At 39.8% G+C, this 20,072-nt stretch overlaps 1 protein-coding gene across 12 annotated transcripts in view; it reads left to right on the top strand.

Annotated features, from left to right (window-relative positions):
• Nucleotides 1-20,072, top strand: part of NFIB (nuclear factor I B) — a 334,297-nt gene that overhangs the window by 237,185 nt on the left and 77,040 nt on the right. For all 12 annotated transcript variants that reach the window (XM_074953411.1, XM_074953406.1, XM_074953408.1 and 9 more), the window contains exon 3: nt 9,876-9,929. In XM_074953411.1, coding sequence (XP_074809512.1) covers nt 9,876-9,929 — 54 coding nt within the window. The remainder of the gene's footprint in view (nt 1-9,875; nt 9,930-20,072) is intronic.

The raw sequence follows: 20,072 nt of genomic DNA, 5'->3' as shown, positions 1-20,072 counted from the left end.
CCATTTCAGGATATAATGGATGACAGAACTGCTCTCTGTAGCCTAGAGATACATGGTCCTTCCACAGCATGGTTGAGGTACATTGGCAGGTCAGTGTTGTGTGGGTAACATTGAACGGCTGCCACAAGTGCTCTGGGTAAATGCCTGACTTCAGTTTCTCAGGGTGTCAATCCAGCACCATTCATGTGAGCACTAAATTCTCTGTAAACATTTAGAGCCAGATCCTGATACTCTTACTTACATTGAGTAGTACCTCACTTCAGAGCAGTCCTAATGAATGGGATTGCTTGTAGAATAAGAGTATCAAAATGAGGCCCTTATCAAAGAAGGAACTGATACAATGGAAGAGATGGTCTCAGTCTCTGTCTGTGAAATGGAAGATGCCGATATTGATATGTACTTTCTGTGAAAATATGTGACACTATCTCCTGCCAACACCCCATTCACACAAGCCAACCTCCTTGCTTTTGGTGCTGCTGTTTCGTCCTTGGTGTAAACCAGAGGTGGGCAACTACGGCCCGGGGGCTGCATCTGGCCCTTCAGACATTTTAATCTGGCCCTAGAGCTCCTGCCAGGGAGTGGGGCCCGGGGTTGGCCCCTCTCCGGTACTCAAGCCAGGGAGTGGGGTCAGAGGCTTGCTCTGCTCTGCTCGTGCCATGGCTTTGCATGGCTCCCGGAAGCAGCGGCATGCTGTCCCTGCCCCGTGGCCAATGGGAGCTGCAGGGGGCAGCGCCTGTGGAAGGGGCAGTGCGCAGAGCTGCCTGGCTGCGCCTCTGCATAGGAGCCGGAGGTAGGACATGCTGCTGCTTCCAGGAGCTGCTTGAGGTAAGCTGTGCCTGGAGCCTGCACCCCTGACCCTCTCCCATGCCCCAACCCCCTGCTCCAGAACTGATCACCCTCCTTCCATCCAAACCCCTTGGTCCCATTCCAGAGCACCCTCCTGCACCTCCAACCCCGCATCCCCAGCTGGAGCCCTCACCCCCCCTGCACCCCAACCCTCTGCCCCAGTTGACAGCCCCCCTCCCACACCCTGAACGCTTCATTTCTGGCCCCACCCCAGAACCCGCACCCACAGCCGGAGCCCTCACCCACTCCTGCACCCCAATCCCCAATTTTGTGAGCATTCATGGTCCACCATAGAATTTCCATACCCTGATGTGGCCCTTGGGCCAAAAAGTTTGCCCATCCCTGGTGTAAATTGTAACACATACAGTTATTGTCTAGGGGTTCCCAATGAAAAAAATAAAGTCATAGTCAACATTTCACAATATTGAGTCTGTTAATCAAATTTGCAATGAAGGTAGTTCCAAAGAATACAGTGGCCTATAAAAAGTGAGAAAACAAAAACTTTCCCACACATTTGAATACTTATGCAAGACCAGGGAAGCTTTACACAATTTTTCAATGTCAGAGTTTATGATGTTATTTTAACAAACATTTAATAGAATGAAAATAAAATGTTGCCCAACGTGTACAAGTGATAACCAAACTCTTACATCATGTGAACCAGTGAGGACAATGCACTTAAAATTTAAGCTGCACGGTGATTTAGAGTAATCAGGTGTAAAACGGATAACTTATGCAATAAAAGAAGTTGATTCTGGAAAATTAATTAGAAGACTCTACAAAGTTTATCAGTTAGCTTCTTGAAGTGAAATGCCACAGATGTTAGAAATTAAAGGTCTAGCAAAATTAGAAAAAGAATGATAAACAGTAGTCTTTAAAAAGCAGACTGTTGAAGGAATGGATGTTTGTTTTTCTTTATTTCATTTTAGCTGGTCATATTGTTTTCCTTGGTATTTTTTGCTTTTTGTTGCTGTTTCTTTCTCTCTCACCCCGCCTTACCCCTTTCATTTCTTCTGTCCCTAAGCTTTCCCTTCAGTCATGCCTACCATTATAATCTAAGCTGTCAGATCTGTCACTGAAAGGTAGCAGCTACATTGAGAAAACCAGTTAAACTGGTTCAACAGCTACACTAGTGTTTGCTGTCTGCAATGACACTGTGACACTGGAGGGTGACATTTGGGGATGCATTGGTACTTAACCTTTGTCACAGTATGTGCAGTCACAGTACTGGCTCTTGCACCTCTCAAGACACTCACGTACCAGCTATGTATAGGCCTGAATAGAGTCAAGTTGGTTCTTGGATGGTGTCAGATCTGTCCATTCCCTGTGCCTCACCATATACCCCAACCCTTAGTACAGCAAAGAATGAGAGAGAAAGATAAAATAAAAAAAAACTTCACTTTGTTTTTGTTTTGTAATATGAATTTTTTTCACAGGAATTTACCTGAAAAGTACAAAGGAGGGAAAGGAAGTCTTATGCAGCAGCCACTGCTTGCAAATGTATTTACACACATGCACACACAACACAGTGTAAAAATAATGGAATAAATGAATCAAAAGAATAAAATCAGTATACCTACAGTACCTCACTGAGCACCTCTGCCCAAAGGCAACAGTGACTACCATAGTACGCTCTAGGCCCAGAGACTGTCTGACAGTTGAAGCTGTTGATCTTTCATCATGGCATCTGCTATAGTGAGAGCATAGCAAGGTATATCTCCTGCTCCTCACAACGTGTGTGTGTGTGTGTGTGTGTGTGTGTGTGTTAGTGCAAGACAGAGCCATTTGAGGGGCAAACAAAAAAGGTGAGCAGGTGCAAATAGCCTAGGCATCTGCTCCAGGGAAATCCAGGAAACTGAGCCTGGAATTGTACTATAGGTACAACAATCCATAGGCCTGGCAGTGGTATGGGGGGGGGGGGGGAGGGGGAGGGGGAGAGAGAGAGAGGGAGTGTGTGTGTGTGAGAGAGAGAGTGTTGGCTGGGTGGAGGGGAGGCATATTGCTTGCACCTGAAACAGGATAGCTAGTGTGGATGTACTGCACTATAGCAACTTAACTAAGTTAACTAACTTAACTTAAATAATAGTGGTGCAAGATGTAATGGTGCAATTGTGTGGTATAGACAAGGCCATACATCCTTTGGACATTCATGACACATTTTGTAATTTTAGTCCCAACAAGAGTTATACATCTTCTTTATTTTGGCTGCCAGCTCCTGTCCTCTGTTGTTGTTTTTTTTAAATTACTCTGAACTCTTCTTTCACCATTCACAAAAGTTAATTGTATCAGTCAGGGATCTAAGGTGGTAACTCCACAGTTAAGGTCTTGATCCTTGCAAATATTTATGCATGTGCTTAACTTTATTCACTTTGACTGCAATTACTCACAGGTATAAAGTTAAACATGTTTATAAGTGTTTGCAGAGTTTCAAATCTTGGCTGAACTTTGACCTCACTCCTCACCCCCAATACTCACAAAAGAAGCTCATTGCCCTGAAATTTTGCTTGATTAGTCTTAAACCAGAGGGTTTTTTTTCTTTTTCTTTGAAACAAGTTACGGAAGATGCTTTTAGTTATAAGATATAGAAAAGATATAGTGGGTTTTTTTGTTTGATTTTAATTTGTTCTACCAAATGTTTTTCCAACCAGAACTCAAAACTGTGCACCAAACTGCAAAAAGCTTAAAAGAACAAATTGGTTCATTGTGGAATGTGGATATAACTGTCATTTCTAAAACATGGTGGAATGAGAATAATCAATGGGCTCTCTTACCTCTTTACTATGAACTATAAGAAAGAGAGATTACACTGTAGAGTTGGAGAAGTAATGGTAAAGTATTCCATCAGGGTGAAGTTGAGATGGAAAGCGCTGCTACTCTGTCTGACTTCCCATGCGTTCCCTCCCACCCTTTGCTTGCTGTGACAGATGGGGGTCTGGGAGAAGAAGACAAGGTGCTTTTTCTCCCTCTGTTCTGGCCTCCACTGTCACAAGCCTCCCACGCACTCTGCTGTAGCAGGTGAATTTCTCCTGGATCTGTTAATTGGATGTGTACTCTTCCTGCTGCTCTTTGGGAGAGGGACCACATCTCCCCACCCCCCCACCCCTTCCCAGAGGTGGGGTCTAAGAGGGAGAACAGCTTTCTTTTCACTGCATGGGTGTCTAGCAACATTTTCACTCCCTCAGGAAGTTGGCATCCGGTGCCACTTCCTCTCTTCCCCAGTAGGGAGGGGCAGTATCAATGAATAATCTTCTCTTCACTCCCTGACGTGGGACCCAGCAGATCCTACACAAGTAGGTTCAGTTTCTTAGCATTTTCTGAGAGTTGCCTAAGGCCAGACGGAATGAGCAGTGCTCCAGTCATCAGGTTTCACCAGCAAATCTGAGAATGTGGGAATACTGATCTCCCACTCTAGGGCTGAGGCTCCAGGGGAAACATACCAACACACTTTGACTCTTGTGTTTCATGCTTTCTATAGAAAGAAAATTTCCAGACGGAGAGAATGTAAGGTAGAGTCTATATGTATAAAAATCCTGAGTCTTAAGAATTTAAACATACTGCTGGCATGCACTTCAGAACAGTGATAGTGAATATAGTGAAGGCTCAGAAATCTTAGGGTTGCAACAAAATCTACTGGAACAGTAATAAAGGGTGACTTGTGCTATCGAGAGATAAATTGTGTTGTTTAGCCATTGGGGTAATGATTTCTCAGTACCATCAACCATTGGCTTTTGGAACAGTTAATTCTGGAGAAAAGCAGAGGAGAAGCTACATTTGATGTAGTTCTGAGGAACCCACAGGAATCAATCCCAGGAAGTACTATAAGTGTACTGAGACAATAAAGAATGGGAAATCCATTATAATTAGCTTTGAGACATCTGTACAGGAGAATCAATCCAAGGGCTAGTGCTGTGAGACTGAATTTTAAGCAGGGTGATTTTTAAAAGAACCCAAAAGACTGGTTAAGTTAGTAAGAAGCAGCCTAAAGGAAAAAGTTGGAAAATTTAAATCCGTAAAATCTCCATGGAGGAGCTTTTATCTGTCTGAATAAGCATATTTATGCATGAATGTGTATTTGCTTCAAGTTGGTTGCCAAAAATTTTCTCTCTCTCTCTCTCTCTCTCTCTCTATATATATATATATATATATATGGCTTCTTGGAAAGCAATATTCATGCACAAAATTATTTGGTGAGAATGTGACAAGACAAAATTGAATCTAAAATCAGCTAGAAGACAATAAATCTGGCTCATGTCTTTCTCCCTCAGTTGTGAAGGAAACCCTGCCATTTTTAAATCTGGAGTCCATGAACTTAGCCAAATGCTCTTGTGCAGAAGAGAACAAGAAAAGATTTTAAAAGTCTTAACATTTACTATGCCTGCTTACTTTCTATGGCTCTCCCTAAAGTCCTCAATCCTTCTTTAGAAAAGCAATGCTTCGGTCACTCTTTTCAGACACTGTTTCTGTTGATAATGGTTAAGTTATTGAGTTAGGAACCAAAAAATATATCATAGGCATGATTCCATTATACTTTGTACACTTTTACACACCTTTACAAATCAGAAGGGTAGCACTTTGTACAGGTATCAGGGCCTGATCCAAAGCTCATTGACATCAAGATAAAAGGCACTGGAGGCCCCATGTGTCTTAGACTGAACACAAAATTCAGAATATTAAATTACTTACACTCATTCTTTGCAAGAACCCATAGTTACAAATATGTTAGTAGAATCAATTGATCAAGACACTATGAAGGAATAAATTTGTAAAAATCATGATTTGGCAGTAGACAATTAAGAGAATAAAAAGCCAAATCTGATTTTATAAATTGTAATGAATAGGTCAACTGCTTCTATCTGCAATTGTGGAAAATTCTATAATAATCTTGTTTTAATATTGGAATTTTAAAAAATTATTAATATAAAAAAATAAAGTTTAAAAATCCTGAAGGTTGCCACACTGGCAGGAAGTGATAGAGTAAAGCTAAAGGCATATTGCTCTGCAAGAACTAAAGAAATCTCATTCTGTGTGCATTTTAGTGAATGGGAACAGCATGAGACTGTAAAGGTTATTTTCAGGTAGGACTCAAAGTGAAAAATTGATTCAGTATAAAGTCTATCTGAACTCCCTGGTATCCCCTCTGTACTTTGTATTTATATGCATCTGCCACTCAGTTAACACCTCATTTATCTACACATCTGCAGTGACTTTACCCTTGGACCTCTGGTATGTAAAACCATTAATCCTCTGTGCTAGCTTTAATTTATATAATCAGAGACCGTATTTGCAGAAATAGAGAATGTATATTAGAATAATGCTATACTTAGTGCCAGATAGTGAACCGTTTATATGCATTAGCATTTATTTGCACAGTGGGAGCAAGTCCTTCATAATCTGTCCCTTTTCAGCACCCCCCCACCCCCCAAAAAAGTTGGCATTACATTGAAACTTAGCTGATTTAAGTTTAAATATCATTGTTTGTATTTTGCAAAATAATTACATGGCATCTTACCAAAAAATGACATGCAAACACAAAGCATATGCATACAATGCAAAGAACTACATTTAAAGCAAGATCTCAAAAATATTTTAGGCAGTTCAGAAAATTAAGAGTTAGAGATGGGAATACAATACACAAAAGGACTTTGATCAGTACTAATTATTAGCAATTGGTTATAAAATTACTTATAAAGAACAATACCATATATCTCATTATAGGTTTATTCAAGAAACAGTGGCTTCTCTATAGTAACATCATTCAAACCACCTAGTTCTCTACACTCAAACACTTTCTTATCATTAGTTCAAGATGTTAAAGAAGCCAAAGTTTCAACCTAATGTTTTCTGATTAACCAATAACCTAAAAAAGCTAGAAATACTAATGAAATATTAATTCCAACAAATTGAAAGGCAGTCCAGAACATTAATATATTTTTCCTGTAGTCTTTGGTAATGTAGGTTAGGCCTGTAAAAATATAAATTTGGAAGAAGAAAAAAAATTCAGCTCCCCTTTGTGACATCACACCACTTTTGTAACTAGTTCCTGATCTTTTGGCAATGAGACAGTAACAGTGAAGGGATGGTAGAAAGAAGTACTGTACTAAGATTCACTGCTGTAGAGTCAAAATGGAAAGGTATCCGATAACTTGAGTTCTATTTATGTCCCTGGGACTGGTCTGTGGAGGAGAACTTCCATGCACAGATCTATCCATTCCACGCGGAAAGGTGATTTGGGAGGGTCTTGACATCACTGATGGTGGATCATCAGGCTTTGGCAAACTGGTAGTGGGTCTGGGTGGGGCACTTATTGTCTCCATGACACCCAGCAGAGTTCCCAGGAAAGAGTGGTTCTGGGGGTAGCTATGACCAAGGGAGTTCTAGGTATCCCAAGCTGCCAGAGAGTAGAGGGCAGGCCTGCAGGAAGGCCTGTGTTCCAAGCAAACCATGGGCATTCAGAGTTTGGGGGGGGCCTCACCCTCACATCCTTTGTGCTTGGGGACTTTAGTTCTCTGATGGAAGAATGCAGAAAAAAATTCCATGACAAAAAGTTAGTGGTGTTTCCTGTGTGGGTTCTGTACAGTTGGGAAACTATCGCATCATATGTTGATAATGAGGAATTTAATTTTTATTCTAATGCAATTTCTAATAGCATTTTTATATATTCATTTCTTCCAAAACTTTTGATAACCCTCAGAACTCTTGTATTACATGACCTAGCGTTATTTTCTGGTGATTCAGTTTTATGATATAGATTACCTACCAGAACTTTAACAAGCGCTGTACAGCTTTAAGTCTGTATTTTTACTTGCATGGATTTTTTCCCTTCTATTTTCTTCTATAGAATCAGCTTATATAAACTAAATAAATCTATTTTAGATTCTGACAAATCAAACCATGCCTTCAAAACTTGTATAGCAGATTATACATATTTTAGTGAGACCTTAGATAGTGGTAGAGGAAAGGATAAGTTATCAATGACTCATCCTGCATTACGAGCTCTTGTAGCTATAAAGAAAAGTGATGGGAACTGAGAGACAAGAGAGGTCCTCACTGAGGCCACTCTGTTTTTTCTTTTGTTTGCTAGACATTTTAATCTACCATTCACAGATATCTGCATTAGTTTGGGAGCGTTGTTTAAATACAATGTCATAAAATATTAAATTGCCCAAGATAGGACCTGTGGCGAGGGTGAGGAAAAAAGGTTTTAAAGCCTCTGCCCATCTAACATAATCTGACCAGAGAAAAGAAGTGACCTCCAATCTCAGGTAGTTTGGCAGAAGAAGCAACAAGTGAGGAAACAAACCCATCTCAAGGCCAAACTAGTAATTGCCTTTGGAAAAGCAGAACAAGATAGAAACGTTCTAAAGCATCTCCAGCGATGGAGCTGTGGGGGGATGTGTTGATGGAGGCAACCCCTGGAGCTACAGAGGAAATGTCCCCTGTGTTAAATAGGCAGGGCTTGCTGATGGACAGCCTGCGTACCAACAGTAGCAGCAGCTATGAAGGCAAATTGGGGTGGATGTTGACCCTCTTCCTTCTCCAGGCATAAATATATGTGAGAATTTTATGTTTAATGGTAGCATGTGCAATGACTCTAGCTATTTTAAAATTATCAGCCCTCCTGTTTCAAGATGGAAGCTTGATCATTTGCTACTACCAGCGTCAGGAAGAAATTCCCCCTCATGGTGTGTTGTTGTATATTTAGGTTCTTTTTGGATTGGGGTACACCTTCCTCTGAAGGATCCTGCATTGGCTGCTCCGAGGGGCAGGACCTAGTCTGGTATGGCAATTTCTGTGTTCCCATGCCATACACTTGTACACCTATGCTATTACTGAGTAATGCTGCATAGTAGGGCAATGGTCTTTTTTTAAATTCAGATTATGACACTGCTGGATTTTTTAATATATATATATAGAGAGAGAGAGAGAGAGAGAGCAACAGATTGTTGTGGAAAGGCTTAATCTTGAATTAAAAAGGAAGTAAAAGTACCTCTGCTTTAGTTTCCTATCTTTTCTGTATTTAAGTTTTCTCTGCATGTTGTATTTTGTAAATGATACTTTGCGGTGGTGGAGTGAGGGCTCTTGACCAAATATAGCCATATAAATGTTTAGGGAAGATGTAACTTATATTGCTGCTGTGCGAATGTAGCAAAGAATAGTTATAATCATTTTTATGAATGAGGATTGTACTTAGCATCTGCTACGTATACATCAGATTGCATTCTTCTCTTCATGCCTTATGCACATACATCCAGAGCAGAATGCACTTCACTTACTTTTCTTCTGTAGATGTCAATGTGGATATAACTAGCAGATAGGATGCGGGGTTTGTTTTTGTCACTTTTGGCATGCTACATGTATTCCATTCACGGTGCCCACTGTAGGCAGAACCAGAACACAGGAGTTGCACTATATCTAGTCAGACCATTGGGCCATCAGACAGAGTAATTTGCCTTCAGTAGTGACCAATGCCTGATGCCTGAAAGGATCAGGAAATGGGAATTGTCATACCAGAGTACTCCAATCATCCGCCTAGTCCATTATTCTGTCTCGACAGAGGCAATACCAAATGTTTCAGAGGAAGATGTAAAACCTGCTACCCAAACCCACCTAGCTACTTATGCAGGGTTGCACATATGGGAGGATGGAGGGTATTCCTTCCTGACCCCTGTGTTGATGTCTACGCTCTGAATATTTGCCTGGAGGGCATTCTTCTTCAGTTTTGGTTGATCAGCCACCCTCTTTGATCACCTCTGAAAATAATATTAAGCCTTTCTCTTCTGGTTCTTTTTCTTTTTCTGGTTAGTACTCCAATGATCTCTCATTAATATTGGTTTTCTCATACTGTATGACCTGTGTGCATGTAACCACTTGGCTGTCACACAGTATGTTTCTACAGAAATGCCTTCATGTAGAAAGGCAGGGAAATGACCTTATAATTAAATTAATACTTTGTTCTTAAAGAAGCTTCGTAAGGGTTGTGAGATACTTTCAAAACAAATTATTAAAACATTTATTTGATTTCTTTGTAGATTCTGGACAATCAGGAAGTCCAAGCCACAATGATCCTGCCAAGAATCCACCAGGTAAATATGAGTTCCAGGACATGTGCCATGTAACATTGTTTGAGAACAAAGATACTACTGTTAATAGTTAAAAGAGTGCATAATTGGTCAGCAACCTATTTTGCACTGCTAAGTACATATAATCAGGACACACTGTGATTATATTAGCTCTTTTGAAGTGGCAAATTCCTTGATTGTAGTTTCATCAAGATTCATTTAATCACAGGAATTTTTCTTTCTGTTCCTGCTTCTTAAAAGTTAAGAAGTGGGGGTTGGGCTAAGGGATAGGAGGCAAGATCCTGAATCTCAGTACTCTGATAAAGGCCTCCAGAGGCTGAAGTTATTGCTGTACCAAGGCAATAACAACGTTGCTCTGTCTTTTAAAGTTAGTGACCAAGTCTACAAGAATGTTTGTTGCTGCAATTTTATTTTATGCATGCATTGTAAATATACATATGCTTAGCTTATATACAAGGTTGTCAACTCACAATAGTTTTAAAAGCTCCATTGTTAGTCGTTGGGTTTCTTTTAAGTGATTCCAGTGATTAAATGTGAATTGTCTCCACGAGAATTTCACTAAAAATAAAGGAATCAAAAGAAAATCAACACTAGACTTTGCCTTCCACATTGTTTAGGCCAAACACTAAATATTTTGATGTAGTCATTCTAGGGCTGAGAATGGGCTATTCCATCCAAAGGCTGGTAAAATCTGCTTCAGAGCTTCAGTCTTGGTTTTTAAATAACGTTGTTTTTGTGTAATTATTCACAGGGTAAGACAACACAAATAATGTTAGAGTCCTCCTCTCCCTAGCATTTTTCTTCGTTGGTCATGAGAGACACCCCTCCAAGTGAAGCATTACTGTATCCTCTCATTTCGGCCCTTAGCAAAGGTGTCTGTCTGGAATGAATTTAGGGTTAATGTCATTTGCTTTTTTTCTAATAACGGAGTGAATCCCAGCATCAGTCTGATTAAGGGCTAGCTGGGTGATGTTGGAATGTTGCATGTACATACATATTTTCTGGATGCAGATGAGGAGCAACAACCTACACTGGAAACTCTGAAATGGTTTAGTATTAGGTGTTGATTAAAACTTCTTGTAGCATGTTGCAGTAAAATGGGAGAAATCCTGGTTATATAATGTTAAAAAAAAGCAAAAGCAAAAGCAAATTGATTATATAACATAAAAAACAAAAAATAAATACAGGATAATCTGTAATTTTTTAAAATTTACAAAGCAGAGTACCTCGTATAGTATGAGATTTCTTTAGTATGGATATAGGTTTCTAGCTGAGGATCATTTTGGTTTACATTAAAGTTTGAAGCCACTTTTGTTGAGAGACCTTGATACTGTTTCCCTCCAAGTTTTGTGGGATATCTGATTTGTTTTTTATTTCACTACAAAATATGATTATAGCACAAATTATATTGTGTAGTGCTTTAAAAATGCAAAAGCAACAACAAAAAAGCTTAAATTCCAACAGCATGGAAAGTTCTTCTAAGTCCTTTACTTTATTTTCCTGGAAGAAAGTTGGAGTTTTCCAAAACTCAAATTGTTGAGCCTTCAAAAAATAGTTTAGTCTCTAATAAAGATTATGTTTTAATAATCTATTTGTGTAAGCTCCAGAGCTCCAGAGCGAATCCAAATGTTTTTGTAATACTCATCTGCCATTTTAAATATATTTATTGTGTATGTGTTTGTATTATAATAATAATAATAATAATTAATTAATGCAACATTAAGGTTGAGAAATCAGGCAATACAAAAGTCAGGAAGTACGGATTTAAAGACAAATGATTGACTTTATCTCATCCTGCTTATGTAGCCATTAAAGTATGGTCTCTTTATATCATGGCATTATTTATCATAAAACACAACATATATCACAAAGTGGAATTTGTATTACAAGCTTACATGACTGTATGTACTGTGTGCTGTGGTTTAATACAGACTCTGCATCTATGCTGAAAAATAAGAATTTTGTTTTCAAAGAAAAATAAACATATGTGAAGTGATTATAGACATGTTGGGCACATTGTTAGAAAGCAAAGGTGTTATCTCAAATAAAACTGATCTGTATGATCAAATATTAATGTATAAAGTATCATGATTGAGAGCTCTTTGGGACACAGATTCATTTTATTGTATTGTGCAGCACCTTGCAGAATGGGGCCTTCATCTCTAGTTGTGGCCTATCATTTCTACACTAACAAAATAATAATAATAGACTGTATAGAAACCAGCGTAAAAAGAGTGTTGTAACTAGTCGTCCTTATGTCTAATTTTAAGACGGAAAAGTCCCTACCTTATAAAAGGTAAAGTAAAGCTATCTACTCTTACAAGATAATGACTCTGTGAAGGTGAGTTTGAAACAGCTGAGGACTTGCTTCCTGGTCAAGGGCAGAAGGCTGAATTAGGACTGACAGTCTATGCACTCCCAGTTTACAAGACCTATAGTGCAGGCTAAGAGCGATTGCTGCAGTCACATAAGAAATAACTAGGGAATCAGCAGGGAGATGTTCCTGCAAGCGTAAGATCTCCCCCGTCATAGGTGTCTTCCGGCCTTGACACCTATTCCTTTCCTGCTCTCTACATTCTCTTCTGCCTTCTTCCCTTACTCCACCAACATCACCTGAGCATCATGTGAAATAATAGTTTTTAAGAATGAAAATTAAGGCTTGGATCCATATCTGTACATAGACTACATTGTATTACATGACAGTGTATAATGATATAGAGAAAGAATACCTATGTGCAAAAGAGGTGAAGTTAAGGATGATCTTTCAGCCAAGAGCAAATGGAAAAAGGAAAACGGGGAACTCAGCATTAACTACACTTTTTGTGACCAGTCAACATGAGGCTATAATTTTTGTAGGTATCATTTCTTTTTGGTTTCAGGTGATCCTACACTGAATAAGTTCACTGTACTTAATCTCAATTACAACTGTGGACATAATCCAGCAATAAATGTCCATGGCCTGCCAAGTCGTGCAGTCCTCAGGAAGTCATGGATGCTGGCACTATGGCAGGCCAGCCTAGCCAGAGGAAAGGTTGATCTGGCTTGGAAGGGAAAATAACAAACAAACCTGCCCCTCTCAAACTTCTGCAATATGGAGGGGTGGACTTAGGTGACTGTAGGGAGGGAGTGCTCCTGTAAATGAACCAGCTGTCCCTGAAAAATAGAAGGCTATATCTTGCCTCACTTGAATCCTTTGCTCTGACTACAGAGGAGGGTTGGGCAGGCATACATCTGGGTGTCATCTGCACATTGATGATACGTGAATTCATGAGCATTGCATGATTTCCCCATAGCGTCTTACGTAGTTGTTAAAAGGGGGGAAGAAAGCATTGAGGTTTGTGGGACTCTACAAGACTGTACGATGTAATGAGGAGAGGTTCATCACTATGAGATTTTTCAGAGAGGAATAATTGCTGTCCCACTGCCATTAAACCTCAAATGTGTTTCATTGGCACCATATAGTCATTGTGTCAAAGGCCACAGAGCATATAAGCGTAGAGGTTTGATTTCCGTTCAAGGCCAGGAGAATGTTGACCACCAGTGCCAGAAGGCCCATTCCTGTATCATGTTTTGATCTGATGCCTGGATATGAGGGAGCCAGCATGTTGGCAGAGGTTAGGTGGTGTTAGAGTTTGGATGCCACTACTTTCTTAAGGATTTTGCCAAGAAAAAGGAGGTTGGAAACTGAGCAGTAGCTGGCGAGGCTGTTGATATTAAGAATGGGTTTTTCTAGGTTTGGCTAGACTACTGCGTTCTTTAGGGTGTCTGGTAATTTGCCTTCTTAACCAAGGAGGGAGGGCAACACCACTTGCCAAACAAAAGACCATTAAGTGCACTTGCTGGAATTCTTTAAAATATATTCCTAAAAATACACTGAATGTTTTGATAGTATAATACAGTGTTAAGATTGTGTAGCTTGCGGTGGGAGTGGTATGTAGCTTTTGTAGCAGGATTCCAGGGGTGTCCTCCTTTAAGTTTTATTTTTCAATATCTTTCATGTGGTACATTTCAAAAGCACCAAACTTGTTCTTTAGGAGTCTCTTTATGAGTCTAGTTTTAAAGGTCACCTCTCTGCAGGGATAATTTTGCAATATCCAAAGAGACAGATGAACCCCACCCAAGTCAGAGACTCTCTTGGTCCCCAGTTATGAATTTGAACACTATTGTAGTATACAGAACTGTTAAAGCCCCTTGCCACCCACTCTTTCTTTCTCTTTGTATTGGATTTATAGCCTAAGGCAACCTTAGGTAAATGAGCCAGACCGCAAGCCCTAGTGTCCATTGCAATGCATACAGAGACATGCAAAAGAGAAGGTGTGCACTGAAGAGAAAGGACATGATCCTCCATTAAGTTCATATGTGAGACATGTAAAAATTGCCAAGGGAAGTCAAAAGCCCCAAAGACCCAGAAATATTAATAAAAATGTTGATATAAGGACCAACCCTGACAACTCCAGTATTTAACTACGGAATCCAGGCTCCCTATCGCTGTATAGAAGCGTTTCTGGAGTTTTCCCATTCTTACAGACTAATGAATGAGGTAGATTGTTACTCTCTTTGGTTAGTTAAGGCTGCTGGCTTGCAGAGTTGATTTATTTGTACATTAGTATCAATACTGCTGAGTGGTTATTATAAGTGTAATTATTGCTATGGCCTGAAGAGCTTTCATATGGGAATTTTTAAAAACGTTAAATCAGAATAAATAAATTAATAACCAGCAATATTAACATAGCAAAAGACCTAACTCTTCCCTTCTTTCCTCCCCAAGTTCCTGGGATATGGAAATAAAATCAAATGCAGGTTGTAAATAAATTTTGAGGACCCAAGAAAGATGGAGACTGTAGGGAAACCTGAAGGCACGGAGGGAATGGAGACCATTTTCTATTCCTATTCATGCTGGCTGGGCAAACCTCTGAATATGCAAATATCTCTTGTGGCCACAGAGCCAACCTGGCTGTCTGAGTGCTTCCTTGGGCCAGCAGCCATGGGGACTATATTCCCCTGGATTAGGCCATAAATCCTGTATAATAATTTCTCCATTATTAGCCATTGAGAAAGAAGAATTTGGTGATTTCATTTTTATAACATACAGCTTCAGAATTTAAAGAACAGGTGATCTCAGCCTTTACAAGTCTTTTCAAAATTTAATCAGCAAATTTCCTTGAGTTCTGAGTGACTCTGAGCACAGATGGTTGCTTTATTTTTATTGTCTTGCAAGTTACCCTCTTGTGGGTGAGGAATTGACCCTCTAATTAATAGGAATAGAAGAGAAGTTTCATTGTAAAACTCCCCTGCCTCACCACTGTAAGCAGCTTTTCTTGAGCAGGCAATGATGCCATAATATTAGTTTGGGGATTTAGGCAGAATTTTATTTAAACAAACAAATGCTATCAGAACCGTTTTGAATTTGGCTTTATCAACCTGGGAGTGGATATTTTAATATGTATGTGCTTGCTTTTTCCTGTGTGCCTGCAGCCATACCATGTCGGATTGTGATCTTGATCAGTTTAAAGTTAAGCTTCAAATTAAGTTGCAAGGATTGGGGTGGTCAGGGCTCGACATTCTTTGAAACTTTCCCTTCCTAGAATACTACAAGTGGTAATGTCAGTGATTGAGGGCATATCTTCACTTGGGGAGAGGGAGGAGAAAAGGTACGTTCTCAATTCAGGTTAGCTAACCTGGGTTAAAATAGAAGTGAAGACATGACAACTCGGCTATTAACTTGGGTTAGCAGCTCAAGTTTAACCTAGGCTTTTACTCACACTGCTAACCCGAGTTAAAACCTGAGTTGGTCTGGCTTCACTACTATTTTAACCCAATTTAGCTAACCCAAGTCAAGAACATACCTTTTTCCCCCTTTCTGAAGACACCCTGAGAAGGTGATACTCTTCTCTCTGAATCTCTCAGTACTGTACCTGTGTTGCAGTATGGTGTCATGGGGCAGTGTGCAGCTGGGAGGTGGCATCTTTAAAATGAGATCTTGACAATGTATAGTCTTCATCAATTCCACGACACTTCTCACAAGAAAAGGAGTTTTAGCCTGTGAATTCCCCCAATATTTTCAGCTGGTTATGGTACCTTACTTTCTAATCTGTTCTGTAATGTTGCTGTGTATTGTAAAATTGCTATTGATTTTTACTCCAGAGGTGGCCACGTTGATGTGGTGGGTAAAATGATTCCTAGTCCTATAGATACATAGTCTAACATTTTTCAAAAATAGGTTCCTAAAGTTAGACTGCTAAATTCTTATTTAGGCACTACATCAGTAATCTTGATTTTTAAAGTGCTAAACACCCAACTCCAATTGACCCATTTTTTAAAACAGTGTCTGTAGTTTGTGAAACACTTCAAGATCCTTTGGGATAGAAGATGCTATATACATAAGTTTTATTCCTTCTCTTTGCATTTCTTGCTGTGGCTTCAGGGCAATCAGTCCGATGGCACTGTGTCATTCAATTAAAGTGAGTTTTCCCTTCTTGGAATTACAGCAGCATATTAATGTTTTGTTGTGTGACCCCCAACTATACTATGAATCCTGTCAGGTCAGGGGCCCAGTTACCACGTGAGGGCCAAGGGACTGGGTTACTACCCAGTTGTCCCCTGACCTTGTTACAACACAATTGCAGTGTGTAGTAAAAGCTCAATCTTAACCACGTAACCAGGTCAGGGACAGCCATATCGTAACCCAATCCCCTGACTTCGTTATATTTGTAATGTAGATAGGACCTGCTGCATTCAACTTCTGCAACTAACATTGGTGTAGTTAGCTGCTTCAGTATTTGCATCATTCCCTTCCCCTCCCTCCCCGCACCGCCACTATCCTGTGAGAAACTCTGACTCCTTGTGAGAATGTTCGCTCCTATACTGTACGAAAACACACTAATAAAAGAATCAGAAATAAGCAGTACAGTGTATTAATGTTATTTACCATGACCTATTTTACATAGTGTTACCAGGCTTATTTGGCAACACCCTTACTCACATTGAGTAATACCTTATACCACCAGTAGTCCCACTGAAATTAATGAGCTCCCTGGAGCAGTGAGGTACTACTCATGGTAAGGAATCTGGCCCTTAATGTTTATAAAGGGCTTTCAGATTCTCTGATGAAAGGAGCAATAGAAGTGCCAAGAATTGTTGAAATCATGCGAGCTGTAGAGATAGAAAAGACCTATTAGGCGATCCAGCATATTAGATTACCTATTTTATAAAATCAGTCCCTTCTGGGCTTCCTACAGCACATTTCCTGGTGTTGTGTTCAGTGTTTACAGAGGCTTGGGCTTTCTTCACTTCCCTTGAGAGTGACACCACAGCCTAATTGATCCCCTTGCTAAGAAGTTTTCCAGATATTACCTTGTATTTCCCCTTTTAAAAAACACAAACGTGTCGCGATATGACATATTTATGATTTTTATAAAAAAAATCTTTTTAATATATTGATTGGATCCCTACTTACTCTTTATGAATTGTTCAGCATCAGAATGGTTTAAATGAAAAAATATGGTGTTTCGTGATTCCAGGAAGTAATTTTAGACTTTGGCATTAGACAGTATACAACAGAGTATAAACAGGCATTCTATTCATAAAAGTATAATTAAATCAAAAGACACTAAAAGGGCTGGTTAAAGATTTGTAAAACCAGACATGACAGGTAAGCTTTGAAGTCATTTGAGAACTAGGCCTATACAGCACAAGTTAGTGCAAAAAGTAATGATTTTAAAATATATTTGCCTCAAAAAATTTGGATTTTTAAATCTTAATCGTTTAAAAACTGGAATCAATAATTCAGCATTTGGATGTGTGTGAAGGTGATGAACTTTCTCAAAAGTTAGAGAAAACACATTGCCGTCAAGTACTGCATGTGTACAGGCTGTGTTAGGATCACTTGCTCAGATCCTGTCGCCCAAAGGTTGGTGCATACATCCCTTGGCCCTTTGCCCATTATCCACAATGGCTCAGTCTGATAATTGCAGTATTAAGTTTGGAAAAACTATTTCTCTGGAATGTCTTCTATGCAAAACAAGGTAATGAGAGAAGCCGGGTTTTCCACATCTCCCATATAAAATAAAAGGAAAGAAAAAAAAAAATCCAGCAAACTGGTTTAAATTTATGGAAGTATTTCTTTTGACTGACCCACTGATTACAACAAAATACATTTCTGGCAGGCAGATTCTTTCTTTGTACTAGAGTCAAATGTAAAAAATAATGATAATTAATAAAATGTAATTCTACAGAGGACGTTATCTCTCAAGCAAAGTGAAGGTTTAGTAATGACATGTTCATATCAGGTTTAAACAGCAAAGACTGACATTTGTTACTGTGGACATCAAAAGAGATATTAAATATTTTAAGGAGGAATGGGAAGGTGTTATGATAGGTTCTATACATGAGCAATTCAGAAAAAATTAACAAGAATCTTAATTTAAATATCTTTACTGTGTTAATGCAGGCTGTGCTTCAGCGATTATTTAATTTAAAATAAATATTGTATGGAGTATAACTGTATATCTTTTTCTTGCACACAAGATTATAATGGAAATAAGAACAGTAAGTGCTATTCTGAAGGGAGATCAGAATTCCAGGGTGAAAGGTGGTATTTTACACTATTAAAATAAAATGTTCTCCAATGTTCAAGTGCTGCATACTGCATTTTTCTTCTATCATATCACTGTCTGGAGTTCTCCTCTTCCAGTTCCATCTGACACCCTCTCCAATCCAGGTTTTGCTCCTTGCGCTCCACTGAAACAGCTTTCATAAAGTGTCCAATGACCTGTTCCTAGCTAAAGCTCAAAACCATCCTCATCCTCCTTAGCCTGTCAGCCACCTTTGACACAGTTGAGCATGCTCTTCTTGAAGTCTTGTTTTGCCTTGGCTTCATAACTCTGTTCTCCTTTGACTTCTCTATTCACTCCCTCAGTATGTCCTTTAGACTAGAGAACCCTCCTCATCTGCTCTCCAGATTTCTGAGCAGGTTCCACAGGACCTTGGTCCCGTTCTCTTCTCCCTCCCCACTTTGTCTGGGTACTCTCCTCCACAAACACAAATTCAACTACCATCTCCATGCTGACGACTTATATATATCTGTCTCTCTGCTCCAGACCCGTCTCCTTCTTTCCAAACTAATATCATGGTCTGTAACTTTGTCATCCTGCTTGTGGCTGTCTAGCTGTCAGCTCAAGGTCAACATGACTAAAACAGACCTGATTTTTCCTTCCAAGCCCACGTTGCTACTTTCCTTCTGTGAAAAGACCCACTCAGGGCCCTGAGGAGGAAGGGACAGATGCTGGTTATTGTGAATTTGGGAAACACTGTGGCCAGTCCCAGTCGGGGAGGAATTATGAGCCCTTCTTCTTTCCCCAGTCCTCTCAGGGGAAAGTGCTGGAGGCCTCTTCCTGACTGAGCCAGGAGCATGGGGGCAATGCATCTGCATGAGTTGCATAGACAAGCCCATAACCTGGGCATCATCTTTGACTTAGAACCTCTCTCTAGGTCCTTGCATATATGTCAAATCTTTCCAGTTCTTTCTGCATAAAGTCTCTAAGATACGGTCTTTCCTATCCGTCCACACAGATAAAACTTTCATCCACGCTCTCATCATCTTGCATCTTGATTGGTATAATACCCTTCTCTCTGGCCTTGACAGATCCAGTCTTGACCTGCTCATATCCATTCAGAATGCTGCTGGAAAGTTGTTTTCCTACCCTGTCGCTCTGACCATGTCATCTCCCTCTTTACATCCCCCCTTCTCTCTCACATCAAACATAAGCTGCCTTCCCTTTTAGTGCCCTTTATGGCCTGTTTCCGCCCTAGCTATCAACTCTCATTTGCTATCTAGATGTTAACCTCACCTCTAGTCAGCCCATTATGACAGGCTCCACTGTTCACTTGTCACATTCTCAGATAACACTGTCATTCTTTCTCCCAGACTCACTCTCCCAGTTGGGAGGAGCTTCCCATAAACATCCACAAAACTAATGCATTATCCTCTCTCAAAACCCTCCTTTCGTCTGATGCCTGCAAAAAACCTTGACAATGATTAGTCTCCTGGTGCGCTGAGACCACTGTTTATCATGCTGACCAATATTTTCTTATTGTTTACTTGTACTCCCCTGTCTTTCTGTCTGTATCGATATGTTGTCTCTTGTC

The sequence above is a fragment of the Natator depressus genome, chromosome 5, assembly GCF_965152275.1.
Source record: "Natator depressus isolate rNatDep1 chromosome 5, rNatDep2.hap1, whole genome shotgun sequence".
Classification (NCBI taxonomy): Eukaryota; Metazoa; Chordata; order Testudines; family Cheloniidae; genus Natator; species Natator depressus.
Note: the sequence above shows the minus strand (reverse complement) of the source record. Positions and strands in the feature narration are given on the sequence as shown.